The sequence below is a fragment of the Salvelinus namaycush genome, chromosome 24 (assembly GCF_016432855.1).
Source record: "Salvelinus namaycush isolate Seneca chromosome 24, SaNama_1.0, whole genome shotgun sequence".
Classification (NCBI taxonomy): domain Eukaryota; kingdom Metazoa; phylum Chordata; class Actinopteri; order Salmoniformes; family Salmonidae; genus Salvelinus; species Salvelinus namaycush.
The window spans coordinates 8,087,071-8,111,087 of NC_052330.1; the positions used below are offsets into that span (position 1 = coordinate 8,087,071).

Below are 24,017 nucleotides of genomic sequence, written 5' to 3' on the forward strand. Positions count from 1 at the left end.
TACATTTACATTTAAGTCATTTAGCAGACGCTCTTATCCAGAGCGACTTACAAATTGGTGCATTCATCTTATGATATCCAGTGGAACAACCACTTTACAATAGTGCATCTAAATCTTTTAGGGGGGGGGGGGGGGGGGGGGGGGGGGTTAGAAGGATTACTTTATCCTATCCTAGGTATTCCTTAAAGAGGTGGGGTTTCAGGTGTCTCCGGAAGGTGGTGATTGACTCCGCTGACCTGGCGTCGTGAGGGAGTTTGTTCCACCATTGGGGTGCCAGAGCAGCGAACAGTTTTGACTGGGCTGAGCGGGAACTGTACTTCCTCAGAGGTAGGGAGGCGAGCAGGCCAGAGGTGGATGAACGCAGTGCCCTTGTTTGGGTGTAGGGCCTGATCAGAGCCTGAAGGTACGGAGGTGCCGTTCCCCTCACAGCTCCGTAGGCAAGCACCATGGTCTTGTAATCATGTTGTGGGGATGTTTTTCAGCGGCAGGTACTGGGAGACTAGTCAGGAACCAAGGCACAGATGAACGGAGCAAAGTACTGAGCGATCCTGGATGAAAACCTGCTCTAGAGTGCTCAGGACCTGACTGTGGCGAAGGTTCACCTTCCAACAGGACAAAAACCCTAAGCACACATCCATGACAATGCAGGAGTGGCTTCGGGACAAGTCTCTGAATGTTCTTGAGTGGCCTAGCCAGAGCCCGGACTTGAACCCAATCTAATATCTCTGGAGAGAACTGAAAATAGCTGTGCAGCAATGCTTCCCATCCAACCTGACAGAGCTTGAGAAGATCTACAAATAAGAATTGGAGAAACTACAAATACAGGTGTGCCAAGCTTGTAGCATCATACCGAAGACTCAAGGCTGTAATCACTGCCAAAGGTGCTTCAACAAAGTACTGAGTAAAGGGTCTGAATACTTATGTAAATGTGATTTCAGCCTTTTTGTCTTCTTCTTTTTTTTAAAAAAATATACATTTGCAAAAATGTCATTTTTTTGTTGCTCTGTCACTATGGGGTATTGTGTGTAGATATTTAATGAATTTTAGAACAAGGCTGTAACCTAACAAAATGTGAAAAAGTCAAGGGGTCTGAATGCTTTCCGAAGGCACTGTATCTGTTCCCAATAGTTTAAGAAAACATTTTATATACAGTAATGGTTAATAAAATGATTGTGAATATAACTTTAAGAAAGGGAAAAAGTAGGGATATAACTGCTGCAAATGAACCCTTACACAATTTCACCTGTCACCTCCCTTGTAAACCATCATAATATATACACTTTGAAGTACAAGACCCAAACAGTTAGTTACATGTAAATCAGTAAAACCAGAGGATTGTGCAAAACATTTGAAGGACTGTAGCAGCGACGTCAGGTCTGGTCAAATGAAACGGCAAGACAACATTTCAAAATAAGACCAATTCTCATTGTAAGTGTAGATCTCTAAATCAACTTTCTTCTTGCATGGATACTTAAACCTACTGGGATTCATTCTATTAAATTGGGAAAAGCAGTGACAGAGATCATGATTTCTTTTGCAGCCTATTGACATCATTCATTTGACCAGACAATCAGCCTCCTGGTAAACCATTGGCATAATATACAATTCTCCCTCAAAACAAAAGTCATACCATTCTCACTGACTGACTGTCCATTACATTCAAATGAGGCGCAAGTGAACACCGCAATAAAGGAACGAAAAACAAGTCAAATACTTTAAAATCTAGCAATCAAATTCTAAGGCAACATGTGAACTAAAAACAAAATACATATAGGCGAGGGACAGGCCTCTTGTACATCTCTGCATTCCCATACCAGATAAAAGTATAATCCCTAACACCAAAATGGATAGGAAAAAAACAAAAGGAAACTAAATTAAGTCATGATAAACATGTTACACTTTGAACCTCGTGCATAGTTTATTTTAATTAAACAGGTTGAGATAAGAAGTCTGTCGTCTTTGCTTGCATTTTTTGTGGTTGTTGAAAGCAAACTATAAATATTTAATCTCTGTTTGAGGCCCGACCCATGTTTCTATCCAGGTACTTGTGACAAGCCAAGTCCTTCCTTTTTATCAAAGACATCATGGATGTGCAAGGCATATCTAAAATACATCCCCCGGTAAAATAAATAGAACATACATTAAATACTTTCAGATAGGTTGTGGTGGATTTCTTTTGTAAGGGGTTGTGCTCACCCCCCAAAAAAGGGTGGCTATTTTTGCATTAAAGGGTAACAAGACAACAACAAAAAAACACTTAGAGATCAAAGATTAGTCAAATAGATTCTGGTCATAATTCATTAAAACACCAACTTCTGCACATAATTCACACTTGTCGTCGAGACCGTCTTTGTTTTTCACATTCTCAAGGACACATGGCCATTGGCCAGTTAGGAGGACAGGTCAGGGTAAAACTAACCAATGGGAGGACTGGACTGTGGGAGGAGGGGTGGACACACACTGACCAGGCAGCCCAGGGGAGGGTCCGAGGGGCCCTGAGAGCAATAGAGACAAACATATTTCACACCCCTCACTGGCCTCCCCCTCCAATCAGGCTCAGCAGTTACTGTACTCACATACTTCAAGAAGCAGCAGCAGTTACTGTACTACGCTCACACACCTCAAGAAGCATCGCATCCTGACTAAAAGGATGGCTGACAATCGAGGCCTAGAAGCCCATCTCTCTGTCCCGTGTGTTCACTGAACCCAGGGGAGGCAACCCCAGGACTCCAGCTCTTTATGGGCAGAGAGAGCAGATGCATGCTGATTGTTTTGGCCTGCTATCAAAGAATATACTGTAAAGATGTGCAAGAGACATTCCATAACAGCTTGATTGAGTGCACACCTCATATTCCGTTCCATGTTATCAGCAGGGTGTGTCTATAACGCAACATGCAGGTACACAGTAAAACACAGGTCTCTTTACAGTACAAGGTAAAACAAGATCCACTCACTGGAACCTACAGGGTGAAGGCGTGGGCACCTAGGTTGAGATCATAGTTGTCATGGGGCAGAGGGAGGAGGAGGCGAGAGATAGTGTCAATTCTTTTGCAGGTAGGGTCTGGGTTTCAGACTAGACTACAGGTGACCCAGGAAAGAGCAGAGGCAGGGGAGGAGAACAGGGGATATGACATGGGGACAGTTTGTTTGTGTGTCTCTGCAGCATGATCCAGGTGGCGGCCAGCTTGTGGCCCATCACGAGGTGCCCTGTCTCTTCTGTTGCTGAGCACGGATCAGTTCCAGCTGCTTTTTGCACTTCTGGTAGTAGGTGGACAGAGATTTGTTCTCCTCCAGTAGCTTCTTGTGCTCCTGGACCAGGCGGGACGTGTTCTGCTGGTCCTTCTCGTCTTGGTCCAGTTCAGCGATCAACTCTTTCCTGGAGATATAAATTGGTTTTATTTACACATACAAATATATCTGCCACAATGGTGGACTTGAGCAGTTTACAATATGGAAAACTGAATTGCAGTGCTGCAGCTTACATCAGATAACAAGAACATTACTAAAAAGAGAAGCACATTGCACAAGAGAAAAGGTAAAAATGCAAACAGGAAGAACAATACATTTTTATTTATTATAATATTATACACACACACACACACAAAAATAAACGCAACATGTAAAAGTGCTGGTCCCATGTTTAATGCGCTGAAATAAAAGATCCAACAAATGTTCCATATGTACAAAAATAGTATTTATTTCAAATTGTGCAGACATGTATTTACATCCCTGTTAGTGAGCGTTTCTCCTTTGCAAAGATAATCCACCCATCTGACAGGTGTGGCATATCAAAAAGCTGATTAAACAGCATGATCATTACAAAGGTGCACCTTGTGCTGGGAAAAATAAAAGGCCACTCTAAAATGTGCAGTTTTGTCACACAACACAATTCCACAGATGTCTCAAGTTGAGGGAGTGCACCATTGGCATGCTGACTGCAGGAATGTCTACCAGAGCTGTTACCAGATAACTGAATGTTCATTTCTCTACCATAAGCAGACTCCAACATAATTTTTGAGAATTTGGCAGTACTGTACGTCCAACCGGCCTCACAACCACAGACCACGTGTAACCACGCCAGCCCAGGACCTCCACATCCGGCTTCTTTACCTGCGGGATCGTTGAGACCAGCCACCCGGACAGCTGATGAAACTGAGGAGTATTTCTGTCTTTTTTTGTGGGGAAAATCTTATTCTGATTGGCTGGGCCAGGCTCCCCAGTGGGTGGGCCTAGCACCATCCATGGCTGCACTCCTGCCTAGTCATGTGAAATCCATAGATTAGGGCCTAAGTAATTTATTTAAATGTACTTTTCCTTATATGAACTGTAACTGGGTAAAATCATTGAAACTGTTGCATTTACAAGGCCCAATATCAAATAATTTCTGGTTAACAAGTACCTTACTGTGTTACTGTGATTTGTTTATTTGTTACAGTTTTCATTTAAAACAAATATAGTTTCTCAGCAAAGCGCACTTTCTCAAGCAATAATTTAACTCAGCACTGTCAGAGTACTCTGATTGGAGAGAAAACTAGCTGTTATTGGCAGAGAGGTCTGGAACTCTTTCTATTGGTATATTTACCACATGGTGATGTCACCAGGCAGGTTAAAACTAAATCCCACCAAAACAGGCTGAAATATCAGCTCGTCTTTTCAAAACAGCTCTTATACTAAAAGGGCATGATCATCATTTTCACCATTTCACAGTATTATTTGCATCTCATAGTGTGGAAATGTATATAAGACAGAAGAATCACGCTGTTGACTACATTGGGCCTTTATTCCGATAATTGTGAATTACTCAGCTGTGCTTGAACAGGGGCACTTCACAATAAGCACAACAGAGGCTGGAGAGAGATGCAAAGGAGCACCAAAGCATCGGATAGCTCGTGTGAGAAAAACGCTGACTCCACAAACACGGTAGTTTCCTTGCTAAAGTCATCGTCTATAAATATGAGCTGAGCTCTTTAGCCAAACACAGCCAGTTGTTCCACTGCATAGAAGGCCTGTCTGCCTTGGATTTGTCATCGAAATTCAGTAATTGCCTTTGGGTGGCCTTCTACATAGTCATACGCCCAAGCCTAAATACGTGCTACACATCTGATGGAGCTGCTTGTTATGTTAATCACAAGACAGCCCACCCCTTAACACGGGAGACGATTTGTTGTCTGTTTATATGAAAAATATATGTGTATGGTCACATTCAGCAGGGCTCACAGTACAAGAGTTAATTACATTAGACACTGCAGTACCACATCAGTCCCCTTAAAAAAACAAAAAAACAGAATGAACAAATAGAGTATTACCTCAGCACTTTGGTAGTGGCTGAACGCTTGCCCTACAAGATGGAGAGGTACAGTAAGGGTTCACTACTCACCTTCTCTGGATCAGTAAGGCGATTTCTGTCTGCACTTTCAGGTACTCCTGGGCCATTTTACAGTGCTGCTCAAACACGGCCATGGACTCTTTGGAGTTCGGGCAAGGAGCGAGGGGCTGAAAATAAACCACGCATGTTGTCATTAATTGATCTAGGGAGCTTATAGCCAGTTAGAAATACATTTTGCAATACATCTATCAGCTCTCAGAATTGTCTGAGCTTTTAAAAATACACAACATGTCTCACCGCCGTTGCCGGTGGGTATTTATAAAGACATTCCGCTTTTGAGATAGCATCATTTTCTCACTGACAACAGACGTAATCCCTGCACTAATTGAGTTAATACAGTCAATTTGCAGTGTCCTTGAAAACATCGTTGAGAGGGAAAACCTCAACATTTGAATTCAAACACAAAATAGAGCAATCTACAAAAGAAAAATAATCAAGAGTTTGTCAAATGGCCAATCTCGAGGCCAATTTTGACAGGTCACACAAACACTTGAATGGGATGGGAGTGGGATCAAGCTGTTTTGTGGCATAAAAGAATGCTTAACATTAGCAGGACAGGGTCGGGGGAGGTCCGGTATGAAATGGAACCCTACCTGCAGCTGGTGGTCCAGAGTGAGATATGCCATGGGAATGGAGTTGTCTGAGCCGTTGGTATCTGGGCAGGAGAGAGCAAGACTTGTGTTTGTTTTTGGTCTGACAGTGACACCAGCACAGGCCCAGGCGGTGCAAGATGAGTCGACTGGGCAGGCACACAGTTATCAATAGACACCAGAAGTCCTTCAACAGAAATAGACCTGTGTCAGTGTCCCCGCCCCTCTCAGGCTCCGTGTGACAGGAGACCAGCGCCTTAAATCATTGATGAGGATTACGTAATGTCTGCAGAACCTGCTCAAGTGATTTACACCCCCATCCACAATGACATTGATGCCATTACAGCACTCAGGGTTGTGAGAGGGTGACACAACCAACACGAGACGCTGACTTCATTCAATCAAACTGGTTCTAAACGCCAACCTTCACTTTTTCGTCTCTCAACAGTACAAAGGGAATGGGATACAATGTCTTGGGATCTTACATTAAGCAACAAGTTGAGCACCAGCATCAATATAGGATAATACAGTAAGGAACATGGGCAGTATGAGTGAATTTGCTCATCAAATTATTATTAGTACATGTACCAAACTCCTTCCAGCTCCATCTGTAGAAGTAGCTGTAGACAGTGAGATGAGCATGTTTGAGTGAGAGAGGTAGACTACTATACCTGTGGGGTCATCGGGAGAGAAGCTGTACCCTCGGCTGCTGGTCTTATCAGGCGGCATCATCCTCACACTGGGACTGGAAGACCTGCTGCTGTTCCTACTCCCCTGTAACAGAACCACAACACTGTCAATCACTCATACAGCCGCTGTAACAGGCCAACAACACTGTCAATCACTCATACAGCCCCTGTAACAGGCCAACAACACTGTCAATCACTCATACAGATAGAAGAAATGGCCCTTTTGTTTTTGTCCATGGCGCATACAACATCTGACACTCAAGCAAAGTCAACAATGACTACGGCAACAGAAACCCACATGGAAATCCTGAGCCTGTTCCAGTGGGGTAAAACAATGCATAGTTTGTCAAGTATAAAAAGGGTGAAAAACAAGGTCTAAAGTCTGTTTGTGGTTATGTACACACTTCCACAAGAGAGAAACACGGAAGAAAATCAGAGGAACCACCATCTCTGTCACACTATTGGGAATTCATCAAAATATTCTCTTTCCTAATTCACAAAAGGTATAAGAACACAAAAATAAATAAACCCGTGTCCAAAGTCTAGTTTCTTACTAAACTCAGTGAACTTTGCTACTGCATAGCTCTGCAAAGGAAGAGGTATGCCTTTTAACAAAATATACTGTAGAAATCAACATTTCAGAATGCAAGGATGTAGGGGCTTATTTGAAGGTTGTCCGTAGAGGGGGAAAGACAATGTTCTTTCTACACCTGGAATATCTTGATCTTCTCAAAAGTGACATATCAAACAGTATTCTCCGTCACATCCTGTAGCATTTCCCCCATGGGACACCTTGTTTGACCGAGCATGTATCAAATCCTCCGAGAGCAAGCAAAACATGATAGGCGTGATCAGTCAAAATGCAAAACAATCCAAAGAGGGGAGAGAATATACTATACCACTCTGAAAAGGAAATCAAATGAAAGGCTTCTGTACGGTGCTACACTCGATAACCCAGGCCCTGTTCTACTGCAGAGCATCTTACCTGGCTGGAGTCTGTGCCGATCCCCGGGAGGTCCTGTACAGATCTACGCCTCTGCGCCTCACAGGAGGCTGTGGAAAGGATGGAGCGAAAGGGAGAGATAGAGAGAAGAAATGGAGGGGGGGGGAGACATGAGCGAGACCCAGAGACAGTTCCAGGGGGACTTGTCTGTTGCCTGTCTGCCTGCCTGTGGTGTGGGATGGGGGGGGGGGGGGGGGTCCGATCCACAGAGCCAGGACAGCTGCACAGATTTAACCCCCGACTCCCTGGCCTATCAACATGTGCTATGGCATGGCCATAAAATGACCATAGAGCAGCAGTTATCCCCCCAACCTTTACACTAACACGGCACAACACACGCGCAGACAATCACCACCACTACCATCACTCCATTGCAGACCACACCTACTGTACCACATGAATAGGTAAGCCTCACTGTGTCACGTGTTTGTGCAGATCTGCTTGTTTGGGTTGGTGGGGCTGGTGATGGGGAACTAGGCTATTTCAGGGCTCACAACACATTGCAGGGTCTCAGACAAGACTAGCAGGTCTGGCCCTGTCCTGCAGTCTTCCTCATTAATCCCCAGCCAAGGTAAACCTGAGGTTGGCTCTGACCTGCCTGGCATCTTCAGAATAACAGGAGAAATTCCAGCCATCTGGCAGTTGAAGATATTATTAGTTCCATCTCTGCCAGAGAACTCTGAACAATGTCTTCAGAGTCACGTCTGACTGTTGGAATATCAAGCTGCTGGAAATTATCTGACAATGAGAGCATTGTGGTCTTTTTACCCCCCGCACACTCCTTGCTGTCAATCTCAGAGACCCATACAATACCACTTGAACTACTGCAATGTGAGAAACATTAAAGGTAACCATTAAAATATTAGATTTGGGACAATTGAAGTCAGTTGCTAGAAATATGACATTGCAATATGACAAACCTGTTTAGGGTTGTAATTTGAAATACTTGCCAACACCTGAAATAGTTATTTTTTTATATAAAATTCCTGATATGGAACTAACATCTAAAACTACCAGGAATGTAGGTTTGTGAAATGTGGCACTACAGGGAACAGGGATGGGGGAAATTGGCCCTCTGTCTATTTTCTGGTACAGTAGGTCTAAGTACTGGTCTAATGGTCTTACCATTTTAACTTTACCTCTCCAAAGTAGGATATATCTATAGCACAACACGTTTAAATAGACACACAGGCAGAGACACACAGAAACAATACACTGAACGTTGGATTGAGACGCATGCTCATCTGTCACTGCAGTGATTGTTGCTCTAGGGCCTATACATCAGAATAAGGTCCTGTTATTGTCGTGTGTAAAAAGAATACTTTGCAACTATAGCCATTTTAAGTTCCAGCTCACTACGATACAAAACCGAAGACAATTGAATTAGAATGCCAATCCAAAACGTCAACAACAAAAAAATCAAGTAACGCTTCGTACTAATTGAGCTACTAAATAGAGACTGGTGTCAAATGAACTGTAGGAATGAGTGACACCCAGGCGTGCCACATACAGTGATAACAACCCTGTCATACTTTTAATATCCCCTTACGTCAGCCCTCTCCCTTAGTCACTCAGTTTAATTAACTACTCATTCAACATGTCTTAAACAGCTCCTACTTCCTAAATAGAAAAGGCCTGTGATATCCAGGGCTGCTGTCCCCATTTCTTTCATCCTTATCTCGGATGGTAATAATAGCTGTGTGACCCACAATGTGAGGGAAATTAATCAAAATGACTTTTACAAAGTTAATGGATGTAAAGAGAAGAAGCAAAAAAATATATATTTGCAGAGCTTTAAACAGACGTCCTCTATGCATGAGAGACAAGGACGAGCTGAGAGAGAGCTGAGAGGGGAGCTAGCAACCAAGCCAACTGATTTACTCCCTCCCTGCCTGCAGTAAAACCAGAACAACATCTGAGAGACAAACAGGACCATGAGTTATGCATCTTATCATCACACCCCCCCCCCCCACGGCAAATATGCTGATTAGATAACCGGTCTGTGCCCCTAAAACAAGAGTCTATTCTATTAGTTTTGCACCAGGCTAACTCAAGTCTGGATTAATCCATGAATCTGGATTAGATAGATTAAAAGACGGATCTATGTGAATTGAATTGGCTCCATCAGCACCTTGTGGCTAGAGGGCGAAAACCAATAAGACCGCCACCATGTTAACTCATGCCCCTTTTAACATGTTGTCAAAGCCACAAAAGACAAGAGAGGAAAGAGAACTCTGTGTTACTCCAGGTTTATCATCATTCATAAAATAATGATTTATTTAGATTGGGGAATATTTCGTTTTTTAATATCCCCATATTTCAATTCAAATGGAAAATGCAAAGACAAAGTATAATGTGTTTGGCCAGTTGGCCCCTACAGGAGCCAGTGACCCTTGTAGCCTGTGATACCTGGAGTAACAGACACTACATGAACAGCAGTGTCAGAGCCCAGTGCAAACAGAAGAACCCGCTGATTCAGTTCAGTCAAGCCAGCTACACCCAGGGCACCAGGTAGCCTGGTGGTCCGCACTGGTACCTGTGAAGACGATCTTGGGAACGTCCAGAATGGTGCCAAATGACGCCGTTTTACGGTGGCCTCGTTTATACTGGGGACGTGCTGCAACAGATACACACACACACAGCTGGCGTACACATGCATGCAGACAAAGAGAGAGGGCCCAGAGCTGGAGCATACATGTCGGATGGTGCCCTCTCCCCCTCACTCCTCTCTGGACTCTACTGGCATGCAGAGAACAAAAGTACATGCACATTGCACGGGAAGTATGCGTCCTGTGGTTAGTTGATTGGTTCGACATCACAGTGCTAGCGATGCCGATTTAGGCCCGGCATGGGAAGTCTCAGCACAGACATGTTAGGCATTCAGCTACAAGCAGTTTGAATGTACTAATAGGAATATTTACTATGAATCCACTTAGAAAAGATGATCAAATCATATAGATGGCTCTGAAGATTGTAATATACACAGTAACTACAGCATAATTTATTTAACTACTGAAGAGCTTTGAGGATATACAGATTAAAGCTAAATACATGATTATTATTCATGATATACCATTGACAACAATAACACATGGAACGTTGAAAATAATTGACATCGCAAAAACATTCTCAAAGAAAGCTGGAAAGAAAGCATGAGGGAAAACCCTGACAAGAGACTTAATTATAGCTTTTTCATGCCAAACAGTATTTGACTGCCTCCGAAGCTTAAAATTTAGACATGACAGGGCTGATGATGAATACAAGACATCCTCTCAGCCTTCGATCTGTGTGAGGGAGGGGAGATGATTGGCACCAGAGGGGCATATGGAGGCGCTTATATGAGGGGTGAGGCATGCAGTTTGACGGAGAGGGAGACATGATAGTCGCTTCTGATGGCATAGACATTTCTCCATCTCTCGTATTGGGATGAAACCTACTTCAGTAGCTGATGTAAGATTACTGTATGTATGTATGTATGCATGCGTGTATCTATCAATCTCTTACAGAACGCCATGGGCAGTTTATGTAAAAACTTTGCATATTCATATGCACATCTCTGAGGACTATATCGTTGGCTAGGCCTAGTTCAATGTGACAGAATCTGTATCTCCATCAGTGTTGGGGTTGTTACTAATTTAAAAAAATATATATTACCTATTATTTCTTTTAACAATAACAAATTACTTGACTTATTACTCCCTGGGAAAAGTAATTAGTTCCACTACTTGTTATATTACTTTTGCATTACACCCCCAAAATGTTGTGTGTCCTCACTCAATGTAAACAATGTCAACGTTACGTAGGCCTAAGGCACTGCATCTCAGTGCAAGAGGCGTCACTACAATCCCTGGTTCGAATCCAGGCTGTATCACATCCGGCCGTGATTGGGAGTCCCATAGGGCGGCGCACAATTGGCCCAGCATCGTCCGGGTTTGGCCGGGGTAAGCCATCATTGTAAATAAGAATTTGTTCTTAACTGGCTTGCCTAGTTAAATAAAGGTTACATTTAAAAAAAGTAGCCCAATAATGACAGATTTTACTGTTGATAAGGGCAGCATTTCCTCAACTACAAGTTTGTTGAGCTCTCCATGGGTTACAGCGTGTCCTCCAAAACGATTCAAATCAAATCTTGGTTGTTTGGATGAGATAGGCCTAAAGCAGGGATCGTCAACTAATTTCAACCGAAATTCGGAACATAATTACAAATAATTGTAGACTGCAAACTAACCGCAAGAAGCCCAAACATATATAATATTTGACTAAAACAATAATTTCAAACCTTTCTTACATTTGTATACGATCACGTCTCTCTATTATGCGTGGGAATACTTGTGAACAGATAAATCATATTTTTTTTTTTTTTTTTAAATATATATATATTTTTTATAACTTGATGTCTCACACACACACACACACACACACACACACACAAACAAAGGTTTAGACGGCTATGAAAAGCCAACTGACATTTATTCCTGATTATTATTTGACCATGCTTGTCACTTATGAACATTTTGAACATCTTGGCCATGTTCTGTTATAATCTCCACCCGGCACAGCCAGAAGAGGACTGGCCACCCCTCATAGCCTGGTTCCTCTCTAGGTTTCTTCCTAGGTTTTGGCCTTTCTAGGGAGTTTTTCCTAGCCACCGTGCTTCTACACCGGCATTGCTTGCTGTTTGGGGTTTTAGGCTGGGTTTCTGTACAGCACTTCGAGATATTAGCTGATGTACGAAGGGCTATATAAAATAAACTTTTTGATTTAGACACACCTACTGATTCAAGGGTTTTTCTTTATTTGACCATTTCCGACATTGTAGAATAATAGTGAAGACATCAAAACTATGAACACAATTGGAATCATGTAGTAACCAAAAAGGTGTTAAATCAAAATATATTTTATATTTGAAATTCTTCAAAGTAGCCACCCTTTGCCTTGATGACAGCTTTGCACACCCTTGGCATTCTCTCAACCAGCTTCATGAAGTAGTCACCTGGAATGCAGGTTAACAGGTGTGCCTTGTTGAAAGTTAATTTGTGGAATTTATTTCCTTCTTAATGCATTTGAGCCAATCAGTTGTGTTGTGACAAGGTAGGTGTGGTATACAGAAGATGGTCTATTTTACCAAATAGGCCTAAGTCCATATTATGGCAAGAACAGCTCAAATAAGCAAAGAGAAACAACAGTCCATCAATTACTTTAAGACATGAAGGTCAGTCCATCCAGAAAAGTTGCAGTTCGAAAAACCATCAAGCGGTATGATGACTGGCTCTCATGAGGACCACCACAGGAAAGGAAGACCCAGAGTTACCTCTGCTGCAGAGAATAAATTCATTAGAGTTACCAGGCTCAGAAATTGCAGCCCAAATAAATGCGTCACAGAGTTCAAGTAAGAGGCACATCTCAACATCAACTGTTCAGAGGAGACTGTGTGAAGCAGGCCTTCATGGTTGAATTGCTGCAAAGAAACCATTACTAAAGGTCACAAATAATAAGAAGAGACTTGCTTGGGCCAAGAAACACAAGCAATGTCTTTGTGAGACGCAGAGTAGGTGAACAGATTATCTCCACATGTGTGGTTCCCACCGTGAAGCATGAAGGAGGTGGTGTGATGGTGCTTTGCTGGGGACAATGTCGGTGAATTATTTAGAATTTAAGGCACACTTAACCAGCATGGCTACCAAAGCATTCTGCAACGATACCGTCATCCCATCTGGTTTGTGCTGTGTAAGGGCTATTTGACCAAGGAAAGTGATGGAGTGCTGTATCAGATGACCTGGCCTCCACAATCACCCGACCTCAACCCAATTGAGACGGTTTGGGATGAGTTGGACCGCAGAGTGTAGGAAAAGCAGCCGACAAGTGCTCAGCATACGTGGGAACTCCTTCAAGACGGTTGGAAAAGCATTCCAGGTGAAGCTGGTTGAGAGAATGCCAAGAGTGTGCAAAGCTGTCATCATGGCAAAGGATGGTTACTTTGAAGAATCTCTGACATTTGTTTAACACTTTTTTGGTTACTACATGATTCCACGTGTTATTTTGATGTCTCCACTGTTGTTCTACAATGTAGGAAATAGTAAAAATAAAGAAAAAACCTTGAATGAATAGGTGTGTCCAAACTTTTGACTGGTACTGAGCACGTGCCTTCAGAAAGTATTCATACCCCTTGACCTATTCCACATTGTTGCGTTACAGCCTGAATTCAATATTTTTTTCTGACCCATCCACACACAATACCCCATAATGACAAGAGGAATTTTTTGTTGTTGAAATTTTAGCAAATGTATTGAAGAGGAAATACAGAATTCTCATTTACATAAGTATTCACAACCCTTTGCTATGACACTCCAAATTGAGCTCAGGCGCATCCAATATCCTTTGATCATCCTTGAGATGTCACTAGAACTTGATTGGAGTCCACCTGTGGCCAATTCAATTGTTTGGACATGATTTAGAAGGAAACACACTTGTCTAGGTCCCACAGTTGACAGTGTCAGAGCAGAAAGTCCAAGGAACTGGCCGTTGATCTCCGAGATAGAAATGTGACGAGGCATATATCTGGGGAGGGGTATACAACTATTTCTAGAGTGTTGACATTTTCTACCCAGACTCTGCCTAGAGCTGGCTGTCCGACCAAACTGAGAAACCAGGCTAGAAGGACATTGTCAGAGAGGTGACCAAGAACCCAATGACCACTCTGACAGAACTGCAGAGTTCCTTAGCTGAGATGGGAGAAAATGCCAGAACGACATCAGTCTCTTCAGCAGTTCACCAATCTGGGCTTTATGGGAGAGTGGCCAGACGGAAGCTATTGCTGTGAAAAACGCACATGACAGCATGCCTGGAGTTTGCAAAAAGGCATGTGAAAGACTCAGAGCATAAGGCAAAAGACAATGTAGTCTGATGAGACAGAATTTGTACTATTTGGCCGGAATGCAAAGCACAGCTCATCACCCATCTAACACCATCCCTACCTTGAAGCATGGTGGTGGCAGCATCATGCTATGGGGATGCTTTTCAGCGGCAGGGACTGGGAGACTGGAAAGTATATAGGGAATAATTAATGGAGCTAAATACAGGCAAATCCTTGATGAGAACCTGCAAACAACCTTAGATTCGGGCGAAGATTTACATTTTAACAGGACAATGACCCCAAGCATACAGCCCTTTGGCTGTATGTGAAAGTCCTTGAGTGGCCCAGCCAAAGCCCAGACTTGAATCCCATTGAAAATCTGTGCAAAGACTTGAAGATTGCTGTTCACCGCCCCTCCCCATCCCATTGAGAAAATCTACAAGGAAGAGATTCTCCAAATTCAGATGTGCAAAGCTGATAGATATACTGACGACGACTCAAAGCTGTAATTGCCGCCAAAGGTGATTCTCTACAAAGTATTGACTCAGGGGTATGAAAACTTACAATGTGTAAATGAGATATTTCAGTATTTCATTAGCAACAATTTAAATTCTAAAAACATGTTTTCACTTTGCCATTATGGGGTATTGTGTGTAAAAATCAGTTTAATCCATTTTGAAATCAGGCTGCAACACAACAAAATGTGGAATCAGCCAAGTGGTATAAATACTTTCTGAAGGCGCTGTATATATCTTTTATTTCATTTATTTTAGCGCAGAAAACTCAAGGCCAAATAAAACCAGGTCTGCCAGTTGGGGAACACTGGACTACAGTAATCTTCAGCAGCAACGGTCAGGTCTCGGGGGTCTTCCGCTAAGAGTTTTGTGTTGGCGTGTTGCCTTTGCAGGTGCTTCAAGAGATTTGAAGTCGTGGTTCTAGCAGTGGAGACGTGTTTCTCGCTTGGGCACGGCTGACATTTTACAGTTATATTCTTGTCATTTTGTCCTACCAAATCAAAGTAATGGGAGCACTACCATGCTGAGAAAGTCAATGTTTTAGATGCTTCTGACATTTTTCATCTTCCTCACTAAAACAGTTATTAAAAGTGTGTGTATAAACAGGAACTTGGTGAGAAGACAAATTCATTATATTTTATATTGCGCCAAGAGGGAATAAATCACTCATATTTATTAGGATCAATAACTGTAATAGGAAGGGAATGATAGCAAAAGTAAATACCCATTTATTTGATCAGTAACTGTAATATTATTACTCAAATTGGAACAGTAACTCTGTTATATTAATCATTACCGCAAAACGTTATATTGTTACCCGCAACACTGATCTCCATACTCTACAGCAGTGTGTGGGTGTGTTACGAAAATATGTAGACCTATACTTGTCCTCTTGCATAATCCATTGTGGGGTATGTAGGTTGTAGATTCTGACGTTACCTGCAGGAGCGAAAGGCAACCTGTGCTCCAGCTCTGACAGGTCTGCGCTCATTCTTTTGCTCTCGGAGGCCACCAGGCTGTGGGTTCGCCCCGACAGGCTCTCAACACTGCCCCCTCTGGACAGAGGCAGGCTTCGCAATGGGTCTCCCTGAGAGCACAGACAAAACAGATACTGTTGGACTACTGTACATTTAACTAATATTCACTTAGGTCACCAAATTATGGTTTAGAGTACTGATGGTTACTTCAAAATGACCATTACTTTCATACGAGGCTTGTGTAAATCGTTTTGTTTATATCAACACAAACGTAATTGCCTTAATTTGTCTACCATTTCTTTCTAGTCACTTGACAAAGTAAATTGTTCCAGTTTAATTGTTGTGGTAGAAATGGCTAGCAATGTACAGTATAGCTTGCTGCCTTACCTTTGGCCTGAACTGATGTGCAAACTGAGGTTTGATCTTGATTGTGTCGTTGCTCCCTTGAGAGTCCCCATGCTCCATGTTTGTGTCACTCTTGCTGCTAGTGCAATCCACATAAGAACCTATAATACCCAAATGGAGAGGTAGTGAGACAACAGAGATATTTCCACATTACGTCAATGATGTTTCATGAAGGTAAAACTATAGTGCAGGTAATAAAAGCTTCCATTATTTCAAGGATATAGATGTCTATTTATTTATCCTTTATTTTAGCAGGGAGTCCGATTGTGACCAAGGTCTCTTTTACAAGGGAGCCCTGCATCTCAACAATAACCCAATCAGCAGCATAGGAGCAACAACATTACTCAGTAAAATACCTGTGCTCGAGGCCGAGTTACTCTGTCCTTCATCTGAATACTGGTAAGGGTATTGCAAGGGTTCATCAGATCCTGGGAAGCACTGGAAAAGAGGTTGACAGAAAATGTAAGAGTGCCATTACCAACACTGACCGGTAGATAAGCAGTCTGAGAACAGGACACCATGGAAAGAGTCCTGCATGCATCCAGGGTTAGTGTCGGCATAGAATTAAAAAGAACACTGGAATGGACATTGTGGCGGTTAATGACTGCAGGGCTGCCATCTTGGTCAAGCAATCTTTCATTTAATGCATCTTTATGAGTATGAGTGTGTGTCTAGGAGGGCCTTTACCCTCATAAGATGGGTCATGATCTTGACTATCTCCTCCATGGAGGGCCTCTGGGAGGGGTCTTTGGACCAGCAGCGGGTCATCAGGCTCTCGATGGGCTTGGGAAGGCTCTTGATGAGCGGTGGCCGGGTGCCTGAACACCATCAACACAAACAGATAAGGATAAATTAGATCAATATTCATCTCTATGAATACAAACAATCACAAAACAGTCACAGTAAAACGTATGGAAACTCAAATCTGTTAACATGAGGACGTTCCAGAAAGTTCATTGCGGTACAAAACACGAAGAACACTTGCAAATGACAGCCCCTGCTGTGGAGGCTCTGCTAACGTGTCAGAGAAACGGGCGCAGCAGCAGTGTCGTGGCCCCAGGTGTGCTCCTGCTCTCAGACAGTCAGTGTTTCATTAGCATTCTGCGCCATCACTCTGTGTGTGACGGAAGAAACCGCGGGGAGCGCCTCACAGGCGAGTGTCTTTTAATTGCTCTTCACCGTCAGCCTCGTAACTCATTTAATCTCTCAGCAGGTCTCACTGGGGACCTGGCTCTGAAACACCAGGGCGATTGACATGTCAGCACCACCATGAACGAATTCACCTCCCCAACCTCCACCCCCACCACTTGGACTCACCGTTGTGCACCGCCCACATGATGCGGAAGGCCGGCCCACCGATCTCGTCAAAGGGCTTCCGACGCGTGATCACCTCCCAGAGAATGATTCCCCAGCTGAACACATCACACTTCTCACTGTAATTGCTGCCTGAAAGCACAGAGGAGAGAAAGAGCTCCACTCAGGGCCTTTCAGATGGGAAAAAAAACGATGGGCTTGACATAGCTCTGATTGACTGATGAAAGGTAATTCTCTGAGGCACAGTTAAGTGAGGAGTGTTGAGGGAGGGGATGTTTATGGGAAAGCACAGGAAGCCTTTATTTGGTCTGCACCTTTAGACCACAAATGTGATGAAAATAAGGAGGCAATTTTACTTCAGGGCCTCTCCGGAGATGCATAATTACTGTGGCTATTACTGCGGAATTAAACTGCTCTTCACACATATGTTATGGTGTGTGTCCCAAATGGCACTCTATTCCCTATTTAGTGCACTATTTCTGACCAGGGCTCTGGACAAAAGTAGTGCGCTGTATAAGGAATAGTGTCATTTGGGACTCAGCCTTAAAGTTGATGTGCTGCTTAGGCCTTTTGAAAACATTTCTCCCTGTGATGCAAATTAGCTTTAAGGAGGTCATTCTGGGGGCAAATGTGAGGTGCTTAATTGCATGGAGTCATGTTACTCCCTCAACAAACAAGATAATGACTACCTCATTTGTGTTTCCTCCTGACCGCCTCAATGTGTTTTGTAAAACAAAGTACATTAGGCTACCACCCGAGAGCATAGACTCAAATGCTACATTCTCTCAGGGATGAAACCTTTCCTTCCATTCCAGTTTTTCTCCGAGGATTTTTTTCAGCAGTGGTGGCAAAGTTTGCGTAGAGACAAAATGTTGCTGTTTAAAAGCTAGTTTCCTGCAATTCTACACATTCTGCCATGGCTTATGCTATCCGAGTGACTCAAACATAACTAAATCTATGGGAATTTTAGATTCTCCCTGACTGTCTTGTTTTTATTTGGTAGTTCTTAAAGATTATCTTATTTCAAAATATATAGCGCCATTTTTCTACATACTTTATATCTGGTTTAAGTCGTTTAATTTAACAGTGAAACACTGCATTCACCTAAAAGTCTGTGTGCAGTAATCATGCATACCACTCAAGATATGAATGATTGTAAATTAAGAGAATACTAACAAAAGTTGGATAAATCATCCTTTGAGAAATTATGGCGTCTACGTGTTTGCAGTGCCTTCCAGTGATCAAGTGAGTGACAAATCGAAAGTGGAGCACTATTACAATTAATGAGCACTTCCACCACTAGACATGAGCTCTACTATAAACACTCTGGTCTTAACAGTAGTATCACTTAAACGCCGACTATCAATGAACTCTAGGTGAACGCATTCGTGAAAGGCTACACCTGTTTAGATAGCCCTTGTTCTCAGATGTGTGCAATCTAGGCCGGACAGACATCTCTTTGCATGTGTTTCAAAAGCTCCCCATGCAGCTCATGCTTGCCTTCAAACACCTCAGGGGCCATCCAAGCTGCACTTCCCTTGTTGTTGGTCATGTGGGTCTGAATGTCGCACGCAGTCCCAAAGTCACATATCTTCAGCACGGTGCCACCGGCAACAAGGAGCAGGCTGAAACAAACAAGGAAACAAAGATCTACTCAAATGCTAGACGTGAACTTCAGTGGTTGGTGACGTGTGAGACTACGTGAGGGTAACTACCAGAGGCTGCTGAGGTCTTATTGGGTTACAAACACTTCATAAATCCACGTTTGATTCCATGCAAACATTTCTAATCATAAAAAACATTGAAAAAGGAAATACAGTAAGTAAGATTCTTACTTTTAAACATACAAGGGGGAGAAGTCAAATCCCCTATAGAAAATAACTCTACAACCACACAAACATTCTGGCAGCACCCAATGTGTAACACAAAGGAAGTGAAGGTTAGGTTAACAGCACTCTGTGGCAGCATCCCAAACATCACCCTATTAACTACATATGAGCCCTGGTCAAAAGCAGTGTGCTATAAAGGGAATAGGGTGCCATTTGGGATGTAACCTGTGAGTTCAGCCAGTGGTCGACAGGCCTGACCCATTTCTTCTCAGGGAGTAAATTCTGGACAGGTTTCTAGGATATGGACCAGCTGGTCATTCCCACAGTACCCTGTCACTGCCAGGGACTTTTTCCCCGTCAGAGGCCAATAAATAACCTCTGGACCCGGTACAGCTACTCTAAGCAATTCAGTCAGAGGCATACTATGAAAACACTAAGGCCTCACTACTGAAGCCAGATAAAAAAAATAAACAAACATTGGTCTATCATAACAGAGGACTAGAGGATGACAAAAGCTATGCTCTTTTGGTTTAAAAAGTCAGATAACGCATTTCACGCTATTGCATAGTATAACATAGGCTACAACACACAACTAACAAATGAAACCTTGAGTGGCGGCCACTTTATGGGCAGTGAAACGAGAGACAACAGAGAGTGAGGAGTTGGGGAGGAGCATACTTGGGTGGTTTGAGGTCCCTGTGAATGAGAGCCTTTGGTTTCATGCCATGGAGATAGGCGACCCCTTGGGAACACTGAAAACACCAGCTCATGGCATGGGAGGCAGTGTAACAGGGGAGAGGTTCAGCACCATGCAGAACTGTGGACAGAGAACACAGTCACTACTACAGAGAGCTCCAAATAAACACAGAACAGATGCACCACACACATATCCACAGAGACCTCGAAACCAATGCAAACCCTCATCTAGACAACCAGTGGTGGAAAAAGTACCCAATGTCATACTTGAGTAAAAGTAAAGATGCCTTAATAGAAAATGACTCAGGTGAGTGAGTCACACAGTAAAATAATACTTGAGTAAAAGTCTAAAAGCATTTGGGTTTTAAATATACTTCAGTATCAAAAGTAAATGTAATTGCTAAAACATACTTAAGTAAAAAAATTATCAAATTGTATTTGTCACATGTGCCGAATACAACAGGTGTAGACTTTACCGTGAAACGCTTACTTGCAAGCCATTAACCAACAATGCAGTTCAAGAAATAGTTAAAAAAAAGATTTACTAAATTAACTAAAGTAAAAAATAAAAAGTAACAATAAAATAACAATAACGAGGCTATGTACAGGGGTTACCAGTACAAGGTCAATGTGTGGGGGTACAGGTTAGTCGAGGCAATTTGTACATGGGTAAAGTGACTGGGTAGGTATGGGTAAAGTGACTATGCATAGATAATAAACAGCCGTGTAAAAACAAAAAATATAAATAATTTCTAATTCCTTATATTAAGCAAACCAGAAGGGACAGGTTTCCTTATTTCTTTATTTTACGGATAGCCAGGGGCACAATCCAACACTCAGACATCATTTACAAACAAAGCATTTGTGTTCAGTGAGTCCGCCAGATCAGAGGCAGTAGGGATGACAAGTAATGTTCTCTCGATAAGTGCGTGAATTTGACCATTTTCATGTCCTGTTAAGCATTCAAAATGTAACGAGTACTCTTGGGTGTCAGGGAAAATGTATGGAGTAAAAAGTACATTATTTTCTTTAGGAATGTAATGGAGTAAAATTAAAAGTAGTCAAAAATATAAATAGTAAAGATACACCAAAAACTACTTAAGTAGTTCTTTAAATCATTTTTACTTAAGTACTTTACACCACTGCACAGAACACACTCTTACAGACATGTCAGACAAAGAGTTAAGAGAGTAGGTATACACCATTCAAATACACAAATAACCACCGAATAACATCAAAGTTATAGTTTCAAGTATTCAAAGTTTTGACGACCACAACTAAGAACGTCAACTTTAATGATCCTAAAATATTACTTTGATAGAGATTCAGAGGGATCACAGGAGACAAGGTGGTAAAGTGCTTGAGCAGGTAAAGGGCCATTTACACTTCCTAACTCTGATACTCCACTTGCAGTTCACTGTGCAAGGACTGACCAATGTAATAGTGGGCTATTTAAGGAATCATGCCAATAGTGTGCTTATTAAGAGAATAGTTTGCATGTGGGTATTGGAGTTAATGACACATTGACTGCAATATTTCCACTTGTTTGGTATGGCATGGCATGTGTTGCACTAATTTGCAAAGGCCAAGTCTACTGTGGTAGTGCAGTAGGCCATCCTACATAATTGCCCAGAGACCCACCATTGTACAGGGACCCCCCTTCAGCATATTCCATCACCAGGCAGACCTAGATGGGAAAATTAGCATTAGGCAAGAATAACAGAAGGCTAACAATGTACTGTTCTAAGGTATTTACAACAACAACTGGCAAAACCATAGGCTATAACACACTGAAATATTGGAGTGTTTAAAAGCTGACTTACTGGATTATTGCATGAGCCATACAACTTCACAATGTTGGGGTGATTCACACGTGAAAGTTGCCGCAGCTAGGGAGGGGAGAGAAGGCAACACAATCAAGATTGGTTTCCTTTAGTTGTAATAAACAGCATTGTCACCACTTTGCAGAACATCTCTACTTGTAGCCCAGTATAATATGACAGTACCTCAACTATGAACGCTTTCCTTTCAGATTCACTCTCTATTGTCTTGATTGCGACATCTTTCCCTTTCCATTTGGCCTTGCAGACAACACCAAAAGCGCCTCTCCCCACGACCTGAAAGAGAAGAGGTAGACAACATAAGCAAAGTGTGTTGGATGCATTGTTATTAATCCCTTATAATCATGACAATACTAAATCCACTTTCCACCTGCATATATTAGGCCTAGCTAACACTGTCGTTATTTTTTGTGGACAAGTTCCATTACACAATCCAGCATATCAATCACAGTATGTGTGCAGTCAACATCAGCTGATGGAGAGGGGTCTTATGTCTATGTGTAGGGCCCACCTGTGGGGAACTGCAACTAACTAACTCGATACATAATCAAAACAAGAACTGCCAAATCGATTTGGAACATAGGTAGCTAGCTGTATCATGTCTATGGCTTGGGCAAAATCATTGATGAATGGCATAGCTATAGTGACATAGTTAATGGTCATGTTTAATTACCAAGCTTTTCAAAACCAGAATAAACAAACATTCCTTGCATGGTAGAACTATCTAGTATGACGATTGAGATAAAGCATTGTGGCAACTTCAGTGTCATGACCTGGTTTTAATGTATATGGTCATGCCACTAACATAAGAGGATGACCCCACACGTGCCAATCAAATGGAATGTTGTTTATATATAGCTTTTGAACTACTTACCTCCTCAACTTCAATATCCACATAATCTATTTCTTCAAAGGGATATCCAGGTGGAGTTTCGAGCATATCGGCGGAAGACATTGCTAACTAGCTAACTAACGTTACTCATTAAAACCAAGATGTTCCAAAATCAAATCAATGAATAGCTAAAACATGCATAACACGCGCACTCGAAGAAACAGCTAAAAAATAATATTGCATGACATAACTTGCCAAGACACTGGTGGACTTAACACGGAAATAAATAAACTTTAAAAACTGGAGCTCATAAACTGTGTTAGCTGGCTAGATAGCCAGCTCAGTACAATCATACACAGCCAGCTGGTAGCTAACTGAGCTAGCTACTGTAGCTAGTTAACTAGCTAAGGCAGTTTAGTAACGTTACCTAAAAAGCTAACTAGTTAGCGAACAATTTGAATAAAATAAATTTTCAATTGCCATATCATGTACGCCAACGACGTTTGTTGACTAAAGTAATTCAGCAAGTTAGCTAGCTATACATGACACAAGGCCGCTTGCTGGCCTAGTATGCCAGCCCGTCACCGCGGTAGACTGAGGTGCACCCCACCGGTACTAGTGGCTCGAGACATTGGGTGATTGATTTCCTCAACATTTAAAACTCAGAGAATCGATTTGACTCGCGGACATAACTTTAAAATGACGACTCTGATACTTCTTCCATTATATACTTTTGTTTTTTCCCCCGCAGTTGTTGCAGGAAGCAGCTCCAGGAAGTTTGCTACCTTAATTATGACCCACCAATTTTGTTCCCCGAATGGCATGCAAATGCAACTTCGTAAATAGTGTTGCTATAATAAAAAGGATGCGAGTTTTATTAACATTATTACAATAGATGCATGCATAAGTGTGTGCCTCTTGTATAAGTATCGTACATGTTAATAATATACATACAGTTGTAAAACGCAAATGACAGCTGTGATTTACTGCCTGAATGGAAATGTTGTTAGAGTGACACAGGTATAATACAATGCTACTCATTTTAGTGTTTCAAAATGAAATTGTAAATTTATCAAATGGCGCATCA

The 24,017-nt window shown here is 42.2% G+C and overlaps 1 protein-coding gene across 3 annotated transcripts; it reads right to left on the minus strand.

Moving 5' to 3' along the window:
* Positions 1-1,019: 1,019 nt before the first annotated feature.
* LOC120019658 (mitogen-activated protein kinase kinase kinase 7-like) lies at positions 1,020-23,707 on the minus strand. Of its 3 annotated transcripts, none has more exons than XM_038963026.1 (17): positions 22,973-23,707; positions 22,264-22,374; positions 22,081-22,146; positions 21,899-21,944; positions 20,240-20,378; positions 19,233-19,357; positions 17,736-17,864; positions 17,106-17,236; positions 16,775-16,856; positions 16,401-16,519; positions 15,976-16,123; positions 10,205-10,285; positions 7,651-7,718; positions 6,648-6,750; positions 5,980-6,041; positions 5,378-5,493; positions 1,020-3,376 (listed from the first exon to the last, which is right to left on the minus strand). In XM_038963026.1, the coding sequence occupies exons 1-17, from the start codon at positions 23,051-23,053 to the stop codon at positions 3,196-3,198; spliced, it is 1,788 nt and encodes a 595-aa protein (XP_038818954.1). In that variant the 5' UTR covers positions 23,054-23,707; the 3' UTR covers positions 1,020-3,195. The 3 variants fall into 3 exon arrangements, with proteins under 3 accessions (XP_038818954.1, XP_038818955.1, XP_038818956.1); XM_038963028.1 differs by having other exon boundaries at positions 3,270-3,376; positions 5,980-6,163; XM_038963027.1 differs by lacking the exon at positions 10,205-10,285.
* Between the last annotated feature and the right edge of the window lie 310 nt (positions 23,708-24,017).

Bases quoted from the DNA above. Each gene is read 5' to 3' on its own strand.
- LOC120019658 (XM_038963026.1), bottom strand. From the start codon at position 23,053: ATGTCTTCCGCCGATATGCTCGAAACTCCACCTGGATATCCCTTTGAA. The intron at 22,147-22,263 runs GTACTGTCATAT...TCCCCTCCCTAG, and splicing joins GGAAAGCGTTCATAGTTGAG to CTGCGGCAACTTTCACGTGT. The intron at 5,494-5,979 runs GTAGGGTTCCAT...GTTTATTTTCAG, and splicing joins CTCTGGACCACCAGCTGCAG to CCCCTCGCTCCTTGCCCGAA.